The 15733-nt window shown below is 39.7% G+C and overlaps 1 protein-coding gene across 1 annotated transcript; it reads right to left on the bottom strand.

The window, feature by feature from the left end:
* Positions 1 to 3303: 3303 nt before the first annotated feature.
* LOC115679445 (probable LRR receptor-like serine/threonine-protein kinase At2g23950) lies at positions 3304 to 7935 on the bottom strand. The gene is made up of 11 exons (XM_030603040.2): positions 7469 to 7935; positions 7250 to 7382; positions 7064 to 7135; positions 6643 to 6786; positions 6331 to 6402; positions 6035 to 6094; positions 5835 to 5932; positions 5572 to 5703; positions 5131 to 5475; positions 4556 to 4935; positions 3304 to 4018 (listed from the first exon to the last, which is right to left on the bottom strand). The coding sequence occupies exons 1-11, from the start codon at positions 7575 to 7577 to the stop codon at positions 3653 to 3655; spliced, it is 1911 nt and encodes a 636-aa protein (XP_030458900.1). The 5' UTR covers positions 7578 to 7935; the 3' UTR covers positions 3304 to 3652.
* Between the last annotated feature and the right edge of the window lie 7798 nt (positions 7936 to 15733).

Below are 15733 nucleotides of genomic sequence, written 5' to 3'. Positions count from 1 at the left end.
AGGAGTTCTCTAATTATGAAACTTCGCGCCGAGAAATGGTCGCTATCGGTAATGACTTGGAGCGTGTTTCGCTTAATTTCTTATTTGTCTTTACATGACGAGGAAGCCCACCTTTAGATAGATAAACCTCGAGCCCATGAAATATCCCACTAATAACCTCATGAACGGGTTAACAGGTAAGTCTAAACTTAAGAAACTCGGAGGAGTGATCCAATACATGAGATTGTGTTTGGTGGCGTGGGGAGTTGAACCCGTTCCATGTGCTTGATCCACGCACGCAGAATTATAATATTGACCACCGATGAACTCTACTAAGAGAGAGAGAGAGAGAGAGAGAGAGAACTTTGGGCTGCCCCAACGTGGTTCAGCGGTGCGGCGACGACGGTGGCTCAGGCGCGATGGCGGCGAAGAAGGGAGAAGGGAGAGACTGCCGAGGAAGAGGTTAGTTGAGAGGGAGAGGGAGAGACTCTTTCGAGTTAAGTTACTTAGGTGTAAAATTTCTTGAAACAACCTACCGATTAGAGGTGAACCCCATTCACAAAGTTGAGCTGCTCTTTCGACTTTTAACCTTTGGTGTTCAAAGAAGTAGGAAGATTTTGCCGTGACAATTCATTTTGATGCCCTGTTTTCACTTGGGTGTATCTACCTTGTCCTTCCTTAATAGCAAGTGACCGACACGCATCTCAACATCAAGCCTCATGTTAATCATCATCATCCTCCTCCTCCTAACCGAGCTAAGCCAACTTGTAAAAACAAGTTAACAAAAGCTTAGTTTTTATCTTTGCACCGTGAAAGGATTGGGCCACGAGGTCTCCCTGCATGTCCAAGACGATGACTTCGAGTTTGAGCCGACGTATGCGCATCAGCAAGAGGAATCTACCAAGGATATTCACCTCTTACGAAACCCTCTTTTGCATCTTATCAATGAATTACGGGAAAAATCACTCAATCAGTTTTAAATTTATTGTACGGATGTCAATTTAGTTTTAAACTTTTCAATTTTGTCAATTTTGTTAATTTAGTCCTAAACTTTCTCGTGAAATTCCAATATGGTCATTATGGTCAATTTTCGCCGGAATTGCTGACGTGGCAGTCCTCGCAGCCCGCTCTACGTGGCATTCCCAACGTCTTTAATTTTCGACGAAAATTGATCGGAATTACTACATTAGAATATCGCGCGAAGGTTTACAATTAAATTGGCCAAACCCCTTTAGAGTCCCAAATCTCATTTCAAATACTAAACCAAACGAGGCTTTAGAACTAATTGGACAATTTCCCTACGTACCACGTGTCCATAAAGAAGCATATCAAATTTGAGACCTCTTTCGAATTCAAATTCATAACTTTGTTTCCTTTTTTTATGACCGAATTTAGCGGGGAAGTCACTTGTTTGGCTTTTGTCCCCGCATATTATCTAATTTACGTATTTGCTTTAAGGCACACTCGTCTCTTTTCATAAAGACAAAAATCGCTTTATTCATTGCGCTCTCCCTATTTTCCTCACTAGCTCAACTGGTTCATCAGATAAAGCGAAAGAGGGAACAAATTCGTGTCCTGCATATGCCCTCGATTCGTTCTCTTTTCCACTTGGTGTTCGAACTCTTATGCATTCCTCTATCCGGAAAGCACCTTGAATGTATGGTTATAACGGAGCTTCTCTTGTTCGTATCATCGCATCGGTACCTTATTCCCGCCAGTATAGGTCACCAAGCATAAACAATTATACTTACAAAAGAAACTATTGCTCTCTCATATGCAGATAACCCGGTAAAATCTATGAAAGTTGAGCGCGAGTTCAAGGGTCATTTTGTCTGGGATGATTATCCGGGATACCCAGCTGACGTCGACAATCGATTTAATCTCGAGTGGGTATCGCAATCCTCTCTTCCTAACCGTGTCGGGTAAGTACAGAGTCGTGCGGGTTCAGAGCTCTCGAGGGTGGCCTAAGAAATTGGCAACGGCGGGGTTCGAGCCGCAGCGGTGATTGATGTCAAGACTCCTAATATCCCAATTTCTATAATATAGGGTAATGAGGATTCGGAGAAATCCTCTTTCGCGTGTTGGCTGAAATCGACCACACGTTGCTTAACTATAAACTTATGTCTTCAACCGTGCGATTAGCATCATAGGGCACTTCAATAGTCTCTCGAGGGATGCATCCTCTATAGCCGTAACTCTTCGTAACCACATGTATAATAATCCCCGACGAACCGATCCTTGAGGATTATACGAGCCCCTTAGTATCGAAATACTGTGATTTGTTTCGTAACGTCATAGAAACTATTGTTTCCTGCACATTCATCTCATGGAAAGATGATGGGCCTTGGATCACACGATGCATAGGGCCATGGGATCATTGCACCTTGTTAGCTCATCATCTTTAACGAAGGTCGGGTTTGTAAGATTCTTTCAAGAGGAGCAGTTCCCTGTTTGTATAGGATTGAACTGCGTTTGAAGTCCCTTTGCTTTGAAAGCTTAAGACTGTGAAGGACAACGGGACTGGTTTGAGAGCACGAACACTGTCTCGAACGCGAGCTAAAGAAGAGTAGAGAGAGAAGCTGAAAATTCGGATTAACGTTGCCGGCTCCGCGGGCGGAGTAAGAAAGGTTATAATGGAGATAGCGACTGTCGACGCCTAATTTGTGCTAATCCACTACTTGCGGTGAAAGCAAAACTTTCAACAGAGCAAGATAATACTAGGGAATGACAATGAAGCGGGTCTAGAAGAGCCCGCGGTACCCCAACTATCCCAAAAACATTAGAACTCCACAAACCCCGATCATGCATGAAGCCCGACTCGAACCCAGGTCGGGTTCTCGAAGGGAAGTCCTAAACCCGACTCCTCACATAAGTATACAGTACACCCACGACCGCGAATAGTCCGTCACAGGTGCTATGAAAGCCGTATTCTTTTAGTACAAGACCACTGATTAACTTCGAAATCGCATGCCAAAATCACCGTCACGAAGCCGTTCCTTTGTTTAGTATCTTTTTAAACGTAAAGAGTATCTTAAAAATACAATACATCAACAAGGCTCATAGCCCATGAAAAATTTCAAAAAAAGAGCAGAGGGAAGAGGACATCGACATCCTTAAAATCCTTCAAATTCCAGGAACATGGAAAATACAAAGATGGACAAAGTGGCGCGTGACACTAAGGCAGAGACAGAAAAGGAAAGAGCATCAAAAGAAAACGACCCGTAACAACTCACGCTCGACACTACTGTACCACACCTTCGGATACTTAGCCAAACAAAGCAGCTCCAGCATTGTCATGTTCATGTCACTCTCATCACCAACTCCTAGTCAAATACCACAAAAAGTTTCAATTTCTCAATCTCTGTCCCACACCCGGGAGCACAGCATCTGATGCTGCTGTCCTCCCATCTGCCACACAAAAAACAGGCCCAACAAAGGCTGCACTCTATATGGTCTTCCACAGTTCCCATCTACATTTTTGCACGGTGAAGAACAACCCCTAAAGAGTAACTGAGATTTGGAAGAAAAGAGAGGAAAGAGATGTGTATGTACACCACCATTGGGAAAAAAAGATTGAAAGAAGAGGCATAACGGTTTAAAAGTTGCTCTAAAGAATCATGCTCACACATTGCTATCTTTTTGCTTCTTTTGCTTTCCTTCCTAGTTTGGCGCGCTATCTCGGGCCGGAGAGCTCCATGGCGTAGGTATCCAAGGAATGGTCGTCGTCGTCGTCGTCGACCGACATCCCGAACACGCTCGACCGGTCGGGACCGTGACCGTTGGCTTTGGCGGCGCTGGTGATGAGGGAGAAGTTCGTGGCAGGGTTCAAGTGGTTGTGAGTCGCAGCCCATTTCTCAGCGAGCCCGTCGCCTTCCAGCATCCGGACGACTTCGGACATCTTGGGCCGGTGGGCCGGCAAGTACTGGGTGCACAGGAGCGCCACCTGGAGCATCTCTCCCACGTCGATCCGGTCGTAGCTGCTCCCCAGCTCTTTATCCACCAGAAGTTCCACTTTCTTCTCTTGATGTATTTGCTTCACCTGTCAAGAAAAACTGAACTGTTAGGTATCTTGCCGAAAATATGAAATTGAACACAAAAAAAAGAAATGCTGTAAGAGAAAACATATCTAATTTGCTTGGAGGTCCGGGAATTTACAGGGAGCAATGTCTGAACTTTGGTGCATTCGAGGATCGATACTGAATTCAGAAATGTTCTAAAGACTTGTCGAAATGCACAAAATTTTGCAAGGGAATGCGCAGAACTTCCAAGACTTAAGTTCAAACAAAACCCGTGTATGGAGATTGAAATGGTGCTGTCTAAATGACATGCCTCAAGTGTACAGTGTTTGAAACAGGTGTTGATGCGCAATGAGCAATATGTGAAGGTTAATAGTCTGATACCAGAATTATAAGAACTAAAAGATGCATTGGACTTTTTGAACATTACACAGTAAGTGAAAACATGTAGCCAAATGCCTGAGTGCTAACTCAAGCTGCTCATATGTTCGCGCATTCTAGTTTGTACTTATACGCCTAGTTGTAGCTCATACATAAAAAGAACTGCACAGGTGACTTACCCATTCGAGCATTGCTCCTTTCTGATTTACTGTTTTGCCAAACTCGAGAGCTCTCATTCCTGTTATAAGCTCTAACAGGAGAATCCCGAAGCCAAACACATCAGTTTTCTCAGATGATTGGCCCGTCGAGAGATATTCCGGAGCAATATGTCCAACTGTACCACGAACCGCAGTCGTGACATGGGAGTCAGCATGGTCCAGGAGCTTCGCGAGGCCAAAATCGCCGACAACGGCCTCACAATAGTCATCAAGGAGCACGTTAGCTGCCTTCACGTCTCTGTGGATTATTTTGGGATCGCATTGCTCGTGCAGGTATAGGAGACCCCGGGCAGCTCCAATGGCTATCTTCTTTCTCATGTTCCAATCTAGCGCTGGTTTTGCTGTACAACCAAAGGTCATAAATGTATCAGAAACCAGTTTATCAGAGCAGGAACCATAATCATACATAAAGCAATACTATTAGTACAAGAGAGTCATCATGACAGTGTACGACCATATGCATTTCAACAACAAAAATCGAAATGTAGTTTGACCAGTCAAGAGCGTCAATTTGACAAAAGGGACTATGAACAAACCTTTGAGCCTTGAAGCAACACTACCATTGGACATGTGAGGGTAGATCAGAAGCCGTTCGTTCGAAGTGGCACAGTATCCAATCAATCGCAGCAAGTTGCGATGGACTGCCAAACTGATCATCTCCAGTTCAGTCCGGAACTGCAATTCTCCGGTTGTCCCAACTACGTCTTTCAGACGTTTCACCGCGACCATAGTCCCGTCCCCGAGCTTACCCTTGTACACATTGCCAAAACCTCCGGTCCCAAGTATGTTCTTGGAGCTGAAATTGTCTGTCGCCAATTGCAGCTCTTTGAAAGTGAAGCTCTTGAGGTTTCCCAGGCTCATTAGCCCCTCTTCTTGCTTCTCTGCAGAAACAGTCAACATGCCCCAATCAGAAAATGGCATCAGTCAATGACGTATCATGACAGAGTTCGTTCTCTAATGAGAATTATGACACGAACCATTGATGTTGAGGATGGTATGAGATTTCTTTCTCCTTGAATGTAAAAGGAACCCGATAGCCAACAGAACAAGTGTGGCAAAGCAGAGACTGACCCCAAGTGCAATTGCCAATTTCTTGGACTTAGGTTCATCTGTATCAAACCAAAAGGAATAAGAATAACAAAAAAGATAAAGAAGAAGACAGTTTGATTGGGTTAAAGAGAACAGAGGATTGTCTAGAGAAGAATAAGTAAAATAAAAGTGAAGGTTCAGAAGAAGTTACCAGCAGAAGTATGCAAGAAGGAAAGAGGGATAGGAATGGTTGATCCAGAGCACCCTTCAGTAGGGTTTCTTCCGCATATCAATGGGTTTCCTACAACACTGCATATTTCAACCATACAAAAATAAATTACAAATATAAAACCAAATAAGGAACAATTTTGAAGCGAGAGAGAGAGAGAGAGAGAGAGAGAGAGTTGATACTTGAATGTTCTAGCCGGGAATTTGGGCACAGGTCCACTGAGATTATTGTAAGAAAAGTCCCTGAAAAAACCCAGAGAGCATCACCAAAAGTCCTTCAGGGGAAAATAAATGAAACCCAGCACCCAAAACATTCAGCTTTGATTTTCTTTTCGTTTTTTTAAGCGTTCTTTTGAGGTTTTGCAGCTGCATGATTACGATTCTCAAGACATTGAATCGTTTAAAACAGAGAAAACAAGAGAGAGAGAGAGAGAGAGAGAGAGAGAGAGAGAGAGAGAGAGAGAGAGAACCATACTCACAAGAAAGCAAGCTGTGGGATTTTGGCCAAAGACACAGGGAAAGCACCAGACAAGCTATTATTGTTTAGCCTCCTAACCTCGCCACAGGACAAAACAAACAGTGTTAGACAACATCAAGAACCTCGGAAAAGGAAAAAAAAAACACACACACACACACATAAGGCAAGAAGAAGGAACGAACATGAAATGGAAATCACAATTTGCTCATACCCCAGACAATATAAAAAGGGCACAAGTGGTTTAGATTAACAATATTCTGGAAGCAAAACAAAAGAAAACTGAAGAAATTATAACGCAAAATTTAGTACTCACAGATATTGTAGGCTATGCAATTGCCCTAGAGACTCAGGAATTGGACCAGATAAGTGATTGTTGGAGAGATCCAAAGTCTCGAGTCTTGGAAGAGTACCCAACTCTGGTGGGATGTTGCCTGAGATATTGTTGTTTTGCAGTAACCTAAAAGACTCCAAAGAACCACACGACACGCATGTTAAGTAAAATTATTCAACAAAAGAAGGAAAAAGCCGAAGCTGGTCAAACATATGCTCTTTCAAAATCAACAAACTGATGACGGACACAACACAAGACAACGAAAAACTTCCGAACCCAACATGTTCGTTCGTTTTCCCTTCCCCTGTTTTTTTCCTAGAGCAAACAAACAGAGGTTGAACGAGAAATTCAAAATTTGCAAACACAAAGAATAAACTTGAAGAGACATGTCCTGTTTTCTTACACTTGTCGGAGATTAGTGAGATTTCTTACAGTCCCAGACAGAGTTCCCGATAAAGACTGGCTAGGAGCTCCTCTGCAAAACAAGGTTCGAGAAAAAATGAAAATCCAGGAGAAGAACTCTCGAAGTACAACCAAAGGAAAAAGGAAAAACTAAATTCGCCATGATAAAATGTCAAAGAAAACTCACAAGCCGATGACTAGATTGTCACTCGAGCAAGTGATCATAGCCCAACTGCAGGGGTCGACAGAATCTTCATCCCAGTTGTTCAAAACTCCATGCGGATCATCCAACTCTCTCCTTACACCGATCAAAGCCTCCACTGAAAGAACACCAGAAAAGGGTATTCAGTATTTACCACCACGACACATACAACGGTCTGGGAACGAGAAAAGCTGATGGGTTCACCTTCATGGTTGCGAGGCTCGTAGCAGAGACAGAGAGGAGGGAGCGAAGAAGAGAGGACCATGAAGACAACGGAGAAGACAACACCAGGAAAGAGCTTGCTGGGAGCCATGGTCTAGTCCCAGAACGAAAGTCATGAACATAGTTCGACAGAAAAACACAAATGGTGTGCCCGAAATCACACTTTCCCTTTGTATCCCCTCTCTCTCTCTCTCTCTCTCACTCGGCTCTCTTTTGCTTTACCAGTCCTTTTCAGGCCATCCCCTCCCACTTTGGCTTCACAAAAGACTCGTTGCAGTGCATTTGCATACGTGACAGCATGATTTGTTCCCATAAAATAATCAGGAGGAAATCGGAAAAGATGGGAACACATAAAAGAGGAAAAGAAAAGGAAAAGAGGAAAGCGAGAAAAAGAAAAGCCAAAGCCAAAGCCAAAGCCGAAGCTCCTCCTCCATCTGCGTGTGTGTGTGTGTGTGTGAGGGGGGGTGAGATGATACGGCCTGTCAGGGGAGGGTGGTGCGCAGAATTTGAGAAGGACAGGATGAGTGGGCGCACTGCTGCAAGAAGAAGAACAACAACACTAATCTCAGCTGAAAGTTGACTTAGGAAATGTAAAAATCATGTGATTTATTATTGTAATTAGTGAAATGATTAGACTTTATTGTATGTTGGATGATTCATCACACCACTTGCTATGATTAGCCTTCTTCACTTGGCTAGGCAGAGCTTGAACCTACTGGCATAGCGGAGGAGAAGAAAAAGCTAGGCTGATGATCCTAGAAAAATTATTGTTGGCCAGAAAAGAACCTAGAAAAATATTATTGGGAAAAAAATTAAGTTTGCAATTTTGGCAATTTTTCTTCTGGTCTTGCTTGTTCCAGCTATATGGCATTGTGTGCTGGCATATCACATCAACCGAATCAGAGAGGGAAAGAGAGAAATGGGAAAAATAGGGTTTCTATTTTTGTTTTTTTGGAAAAATACAACATAAAATCTTAAACTATGCCTATCACAATATCAAATTTTTTCAACAAAAATACTTTACATTTACTATAAAAGAAAATCGTAAACTTTGTTCACTGTGATACAATACCTCAAACGTTTTTTTGCATGTCATCAATATTTCAAACTTGTAGCCACACTTGTACCGGTGACAAAATTTTGGGATATTAATGTTACAATTGGCATAATTTATGGATTTTGATGATTCGAAAAAATTTTAGGACATAGGTGTCTCAATGAACGTGATTTAGGAATTTTGGTGTCGCACTAGACATAGTTTAATTAAATTTTTTTTGGGTATAAGCCCTTTTTTTAGATTGTTATCAGTGTGTGTATATATAAAAGTGACCTAGTTTGTTCTTTTTGACAGTCCAAAGCTCTGCTACAGTTGAAACTGTTCATCGTTATCATTGGGAGCCTTGTCGGCCTCAGTCGATTTTGTAATTTCCCATTCGAAAGCTAGGTTTTCTTTTATTTTTATTTTGTATTTTTTGTATTTTTTGCTGGAGAAATATTCTGACAAGAAAATACGACTGATAAGACCCTGACTTTCTTCAGGAGGTAAATACCTACTCCCTTCCTGCAAACGGAACAAGAAAGGTGATACATCAAGGGATGTTTTGGCAGGGAGTGTGCTGATTTTCAGAGCTAGGGCTCATGTTGTCTGGCGACCAATGTATCATACAGGACATTCCTATAAATTATAATTATAATGATTTATTTATTTATTTATTTATTTTGGTTTTGGTTTTGGTTTTGGTGACAGGCTTCGAGAATAGCCTGCACTGTGAATAAACAGAGATATAAGAGAGATAATAAATAGGAAAGTTTTTGCCATCATTCCAATGAAGCCAATTTATTTTGTACATATATTAAATGGGTATGGCTTTACAAAGTTATAATTATTGAGATCTCTTAAGATAATCTCTCTAAAAAAAAAGACAAACGTGTATATATAAAAATAGATTTAAATCAATGCATTGAGAGAGAAAAAAAATGTAAAGATGTGAATTAATTGATGAAAGAACTTTAAATGATTGTGAGATGAGGGAGATTTGAATTCCAATTTGGGAAGTAGAATATTTATCGGATGAGTTGGTAATTAATTAACTATATTCGGGTTTTAACATAATTTTTTTATAAACATGTTATTGTAAAATATATTGACACCAAGCATGGACTTCTCATAGAAAAATTGTTATGAAAGTTTGAGGTTGAAATAGAACGTGCTAATGGGTTCATCATCATTCTCATAGTATGGTTTATTTAATTTTTTTGTTATTCAAAATGCTTTGATGAATGATTATTCACTTAACTTAGATATAATATAAGTGAAATATTTCATTTTTATGTTACGAATAGCAAGAGAGAGACAAGTTTTCTTCTTCTGATATTTTGAAAAGTATCATCTTCTTGCTACATAGACAAAATCTTTCTTTATTTAAAGGAATGAACTCTTTTGACACTTGGCAAGGAGAGTGTGATAGTGGTTTTTTTTTATATTTCTTTTCCAACTTTTTTTCCTTTTAGAAAAAAATGTTTCATAGATCTTTAATATATATATATATATATATATGCTTCTTTAATTAATCAAGACTCTAAGTTGATTCAAGTGTGATTTTGGTAAAATTAAATAAGTAGAGGTACGTTTAAATACGAAATTGTGGATATGGGCCATCGTTAGTTTTTCTTAAAATGCGAAAGTATGCCACATTTTAATGAAAATAACTATGGAAGTTCTTACTAGTTTAAAAAGGCGTAAAAACAAAAAAAAAAACGCTTTGATTTGCTTGAATTAAAGGGGGGAAAAAAGAAGAAAAAAGGAAAAAAAGTTTGCCTACAATCTAACAATATATTAATTGAGTTGTGTAAGGCAATCAAAGTGTGAAAAAAAAAATTAAAACAAAATAATAGGGCGTTGGGGTCGCACGTGCTAAAAGAAAAGTTTGGTTCAGATAAGGCTTTTCCTTTTGATATTAGTTAATCCTAGTTGATCAATCGCTAATCATAGACTAACAGCCTCATAAGTCATAATGTCTACACGGTTGTCTTGAGATAATTACTTCACTCACGTGATCAGCGTTTCAAACTTATATTTTCTATTAAAAAGGGGGCTTCCAGCTCAATTTCTTTTTTGGGTAATCCTTGTGGAGAAATTGTACCGGATACTCTCTAAAGGGTCTAGAGGGGCAAGGTTCGGGTTAGGGGTGTGCATCGGTCCCGGTCCAATCCGAGAATCAAATTGAACCGGCCAATTCTAGGTGGTTCCCACAGACCGGTCCAGTTCCAAATTTTTGGAATCGAGAATAATCGGTTCGGTACCTTGTTCCACATAAAGAATCGGACTGTTTGGATTGAACCGATGGACCGGTCAAGATTTCTTAATTTTTTTTTTTATGTAGAAGCAAATCTTAATTAGTAAATTATTTTTTTAATGTTTGAACACTACCGCTTGTAGGGAATTGAAGAAACCAAAAAAAAAAATCACTGATTCTAGGACCAACCCTATAATTTGGTCTGGTTCAGAGGTGGGAACCAATCACTATAATTCTGGTGTCAAGCTTTATGTAATTGAGGTAAAAAGACACACATACATACATGTATCATAGTCTTTAAAAAAACAATAAAGAAATGAAGAAGTTTCCACCTATCATTTAAATTTATGAGCTCATATGAAAACCTATCTTACCCTGCTGAGAGCATAAATCAAAATGTATCATGTTAGATATAACCAAGCTTGTTGGAGAGAGACGCCAAAAGGGATTGAAGATTTGTTGTTTTTTTTTCCTAACAGGGTTAGATATTGTTGATTAATTAGGACTTTCACACATTTAAAATTTTGATAAAGAAAAAAAGGTAGTCATATATAATTAAATATACTCGTATTTGATTAAAAAAAATATTATACGATCGATATTGTACCTTTCTATAGGGTATCATCCACATGGTACAAAGTATTGGATACAACATGGTGTGGAATCTATCGTGCATTTATTGGTTTCCGAATTTTGGAACTTGAAACTTACCCAACTATACGGGTTCGACGTAGCCTACAGAATTTGCAAGTTATTCTGGATATCCCATACTATGATGGTCACTTAAGAGACCACATGACCATCGGATGGCTCAGGCCTGGCCGAGGCGATAGACGAACTTAACTTATTACCCGAGGCGCCGACACTATAAATTTTTTTTTTTGCAATGCTCGCCCAAGGCATTGCCCAACCTTTACCTAGTTAAACCTGCGGGCCTCACCACATGTTTAGGCAAGCATCTGATCTGATTTTTGATCGCCTCTTTTCTCTTTTCTTTTTTTGGAAAGAGAGTGATATCCTTTATGCCATTTGTAACTAGTCTGTGTATCTCGACGAATCCCAATCTCAAGAGGATACCAAAAATGCCACATAGGATGAACATACACAAACATGGTTGGAACCGGCTTAAAATTTCAATTAAAACCTATAGAGTCACCCCTATTTTTTTTTAGAAATTTTATTTTCCTTTCTTTATATCCGTGGAGCTTACAGGAGAAAGAAATCCAAACGATGAAAGTCAATACAGGCCCACCGAGTAAAAAGAGATCCAAAGACTGCGGCATCGGGTTATAAATCACTCGATCACCTCGCCTCTCTTCAGCGCGGGACTCACTTTCCTCTCCAACTCGATCTTTGACCAGGTAAAACGTCAGGAGACTTAGAATTACATACCCAAGTCCCCAACCCACAACCGAAACCAAAAGAAAAAAAGAAAATAAAAAACCAGTGGATCGAGCGAAAGTAGGGCCCTCCAAATTCGAGGGGGGGGGGGGGCCGAGAGAGTTTTACAAAACGTTCTCGACGGAAAAGAAAATGTGAACGGAAGATCTCACCAAATTGAATTGGGTCCATGAATCTACCAAACCACGCGCATGATTGCAATCGACTGCACGGAATCTTTGATAAATGTATTTAACTATATGGTGCTTTTGCTCCAATCAAAATGTGTCTCTATTTAAATCCGCCAGCAACACTATCTTATTGCAATTGCATATATATATAAATTTAATCACTAGACGAACTTTATAATTGGAGCACTCCCCCCCCCCAAAGAGCCACAAAAAAAAAGAAAAAAATCTTTTTTGGGGTGCGTTTCCATCTTCTTTTTGCCATTGGGAATGACTCCCCCACTTGTTTCGTTGGTCTCAAAAGTCTTTTTGAAGACCATTTTAGAAAAGAGGGGGGCGAGAGATGGAAAAAGCGAAAAAAAAGAAAGCCACCTTCCTTCCCCTTGGAAAAGCAAAAGGTGATGCGCTCGTGCCTCCTAATCCCACCCGCTCCTCGGCTTTTTTGGGCCCACGGTTTATCACATCTTTGTTGCTTGGTGTTGTTTGTTTTTTTTTTTTTTTAAAAAAAATTTCCCTAGATTATCGTTAGGGTTGAGCAATGGATGCGCGCCACGTGTACATGCAAAATCGATAGATATGTAAAGGGATGTGTTCACTGGAAATCATGAAACTTGTCGCGAAAGTATAATCGAGTCCTAAGATTTGCAAAAAAAGTGCAATCGAGTCTTGAAACTCGTCGAATTGGTTCAATCGAGTCCTAAAGTAAACACCGTCTGACTAACTAACGGAACACGCCGACGTGACTTGTTTTGGATATTTTCTCTCTCCTACGGATCGATGATGTGGCAAAATTATGAAACATAAGACTAAAACGACGTCGTTTTAGCCCATATTTTGATTTTTAATGCTAATTTTATTACTATGGTGGAGCGGCAGCGAGAGCTTGTAGCCCTCTCCGCCTGACTTCTCATCCTCTGCCTTTTTTTTAAAAAAATTATTTAGCTTATTTTAAAATTTAATTTAAATAAAAGTTGCATTAAAATAATAATGAAAAAAAACCACGTCAGCATTTTCCGTTAACCAAATTGGACGGAGTTAACTTTAGGATTCGATCGAACTAATTTGTCAAGTTTTAAGACTTGATTGTATTTTTTGCAAGTTTCATGACTCAAATATACTATCGTGATAAGTTGTAGGACTTTTAGCAAACATATCACACATATAAAAGGAAAATACTGGATTGAGAGTTGTCCAAAAAAAGTTATCTTTTGAGTGAAGGTAGTTGTCTGATGAGTGGTGTGAACTGGGTGTCCAGATGATAGAAAGAATTTTGACTTAATATGTAGAAAATGTTAAATTGTCTCGCTGTACGAATACCCGATTAATCTCGATGGATCACGATTTCTATACTTTCGGAATCGAGGGCAGAAGAACTAGTCCTAAGAGAGTATCCTTTGGGGCAATTTGACAATCCAATATTCTTGGGTCAAAAAGCTCCAATCCCCATAGCATGATGCTTTTCTTGGGAAAATGACACAAACAGTCCTTGAACTTTGACTCAATATGCAATTTGATCCCTAAACTTTTAATTTGTTCAATGTAGTCCCTGAACTTTTACCCAATGTTCAATATGGTCCCTGAACTTTCAATTGGTTCAATGTGGTCCCTGAACTTTTGGTACATGTTCAATATAGTCCCTGAATTTTATAAAAATGTTCAATGTAGTCCTTACATTAATTCAAGTTCAAGAACTATATTGTATATTTTCATATAGTTCAGGGATTAAATTGAACATTTACTAAAAGTTCAGGGACCAAGTTGAACAAATTGAAAGTTCAGGGACCACATTGAACATTAGGTTAAAGTTCAGGGACTACTTGAACAAATTAAAAGTTCAGGGATCAAATTGCACATTGAGCCAAAGTTCAGGGACTGTTTGTGTCATTATCCCGCTTTTCTTCTTTTGGTTTGATATACGAAAGGAGGTGGAAAGGACAATCGGCATTAGCGACCTCTTCTCAGCGTTTGGAATTACCGATTTAAATCATGCCTACCGAGCTCCTTCGCAGAGTCCTTCTAGTGTAAGACCCTCTCAAGCAACATCTGATTATCGAGAGCTACTATAATTAAGCATCTTTTGAACCGGCGATTACAAAAAACCTCTGCTCGGTGGTTTAAACTTTGAACATTTCTCTCCATCCCTAATTTGAGCTTTTGATGGATAGAGAGTCACATAATTATGTCGAGACATTTTATACGGTTCCAAAATCGACTAAATATCTTGGACGTAATTCTATTATCATTTTCTCAATTTGTCAGATCTCCAAAAATGATTTCTCCATGTGCCATAGTCCCTACTTTCTAGCATCGGAGCTTGTATTTTTTAAGGGCAATAGCACAAATGGTCCCTAAACTTGGGCCACATGTGCAATGTTATCCTTAAACTTTAAATTTGTGCAATGTGATCCATGAATCTTGGACCGATGCGCAATGTCGTCCCTAGACTTTTAATTTATTCGATGCGGGTTCCTAGATTATTAGTAAATGTTCAATGTAGTCCATAAACTACATGGAAATGCTTAAAATTTCGGGGACCACATTAAATATTAGATCAAAGTTCATGGGCTACAACAATTAAATTAAAAATTCAGAGACGACATCGCACATATGACCAAATTTTACGGACCACGTCGAACAAATTAACAGTTCAGTTACGGCATATTGCACATTTGATTAAAGTCCCGAGGGACCATTTGTGTCGTTTTCCTTGTTTTTTCTATTAGTTAGACTTCTTTATTTATTACGTAATTTCTTCAACATTTTCAAAAGCCGATTCTCGCGTTTCCCTCTTTGCTGCTTGCCACTTTTAGAGCTTGGGACCAACTCCCACGCTCTTTATAGATAAGGTTCCTCATAATCCGCACTGAAGTATCGTATTCAAGAAAATAGCATGAAAACGACAGCCAAAGCGGGAAAAAAAAACGACCACTTCATTGACCCGGTCTTCGTCGTCGTCGTCGTCGTCGACATTGACACCTCCGTTTTCCAACAGGAGAAAAGTTTTGAATAGCCTGAATCTCGTACCATGTCGAAATTGCAACAAATTGACAGCACATATGGTGAAATTGACTTCGAATTTCTACCATTCGTATCACCCCATTTCTACACTTTTACACCTCCATGGGCGTGCGTTTTTCGGCATTCAAAACCAGACCAAAGAATGCCTTTTTGTTTTCCCGCTAAAGTTTAAAGTATCCTTTCAAACTTCGGAGAAAGCGTGAAAAAATTATAATGGTAATCTCTGAATCAAAACTCGAATGCGGTGAAAGTTTCGGGAGTTTCGATTTAAGAAAAGTCAAAGCGTGTGAACCGCTGAATTTAGATTAAGTAAAAAAGCGAAAAAAAAAAATGAAAGTCTATCCATGCAAGCAAGTATCTAGGTA

Source organism: Syzygium oleosum, unplaced genomic scaffold, assembly GCF_021117445.2.
Source record: "Syzygium oleosum isolate NSW1041296 unplaced genomic scaffold, Sole_v2.1 Sole_v2.04, whole genome shotgun sequence".
Lineage (NCBI taxonomy): Eukaryota > Viridiplantae > Streptophyta > Magnoliopsida > Myrtales > Myrtaceae > Syzygium > Syzygium oleosum.
This window is presented reverse-complemented; position numbering and strand designations above follow the sequence as displayed.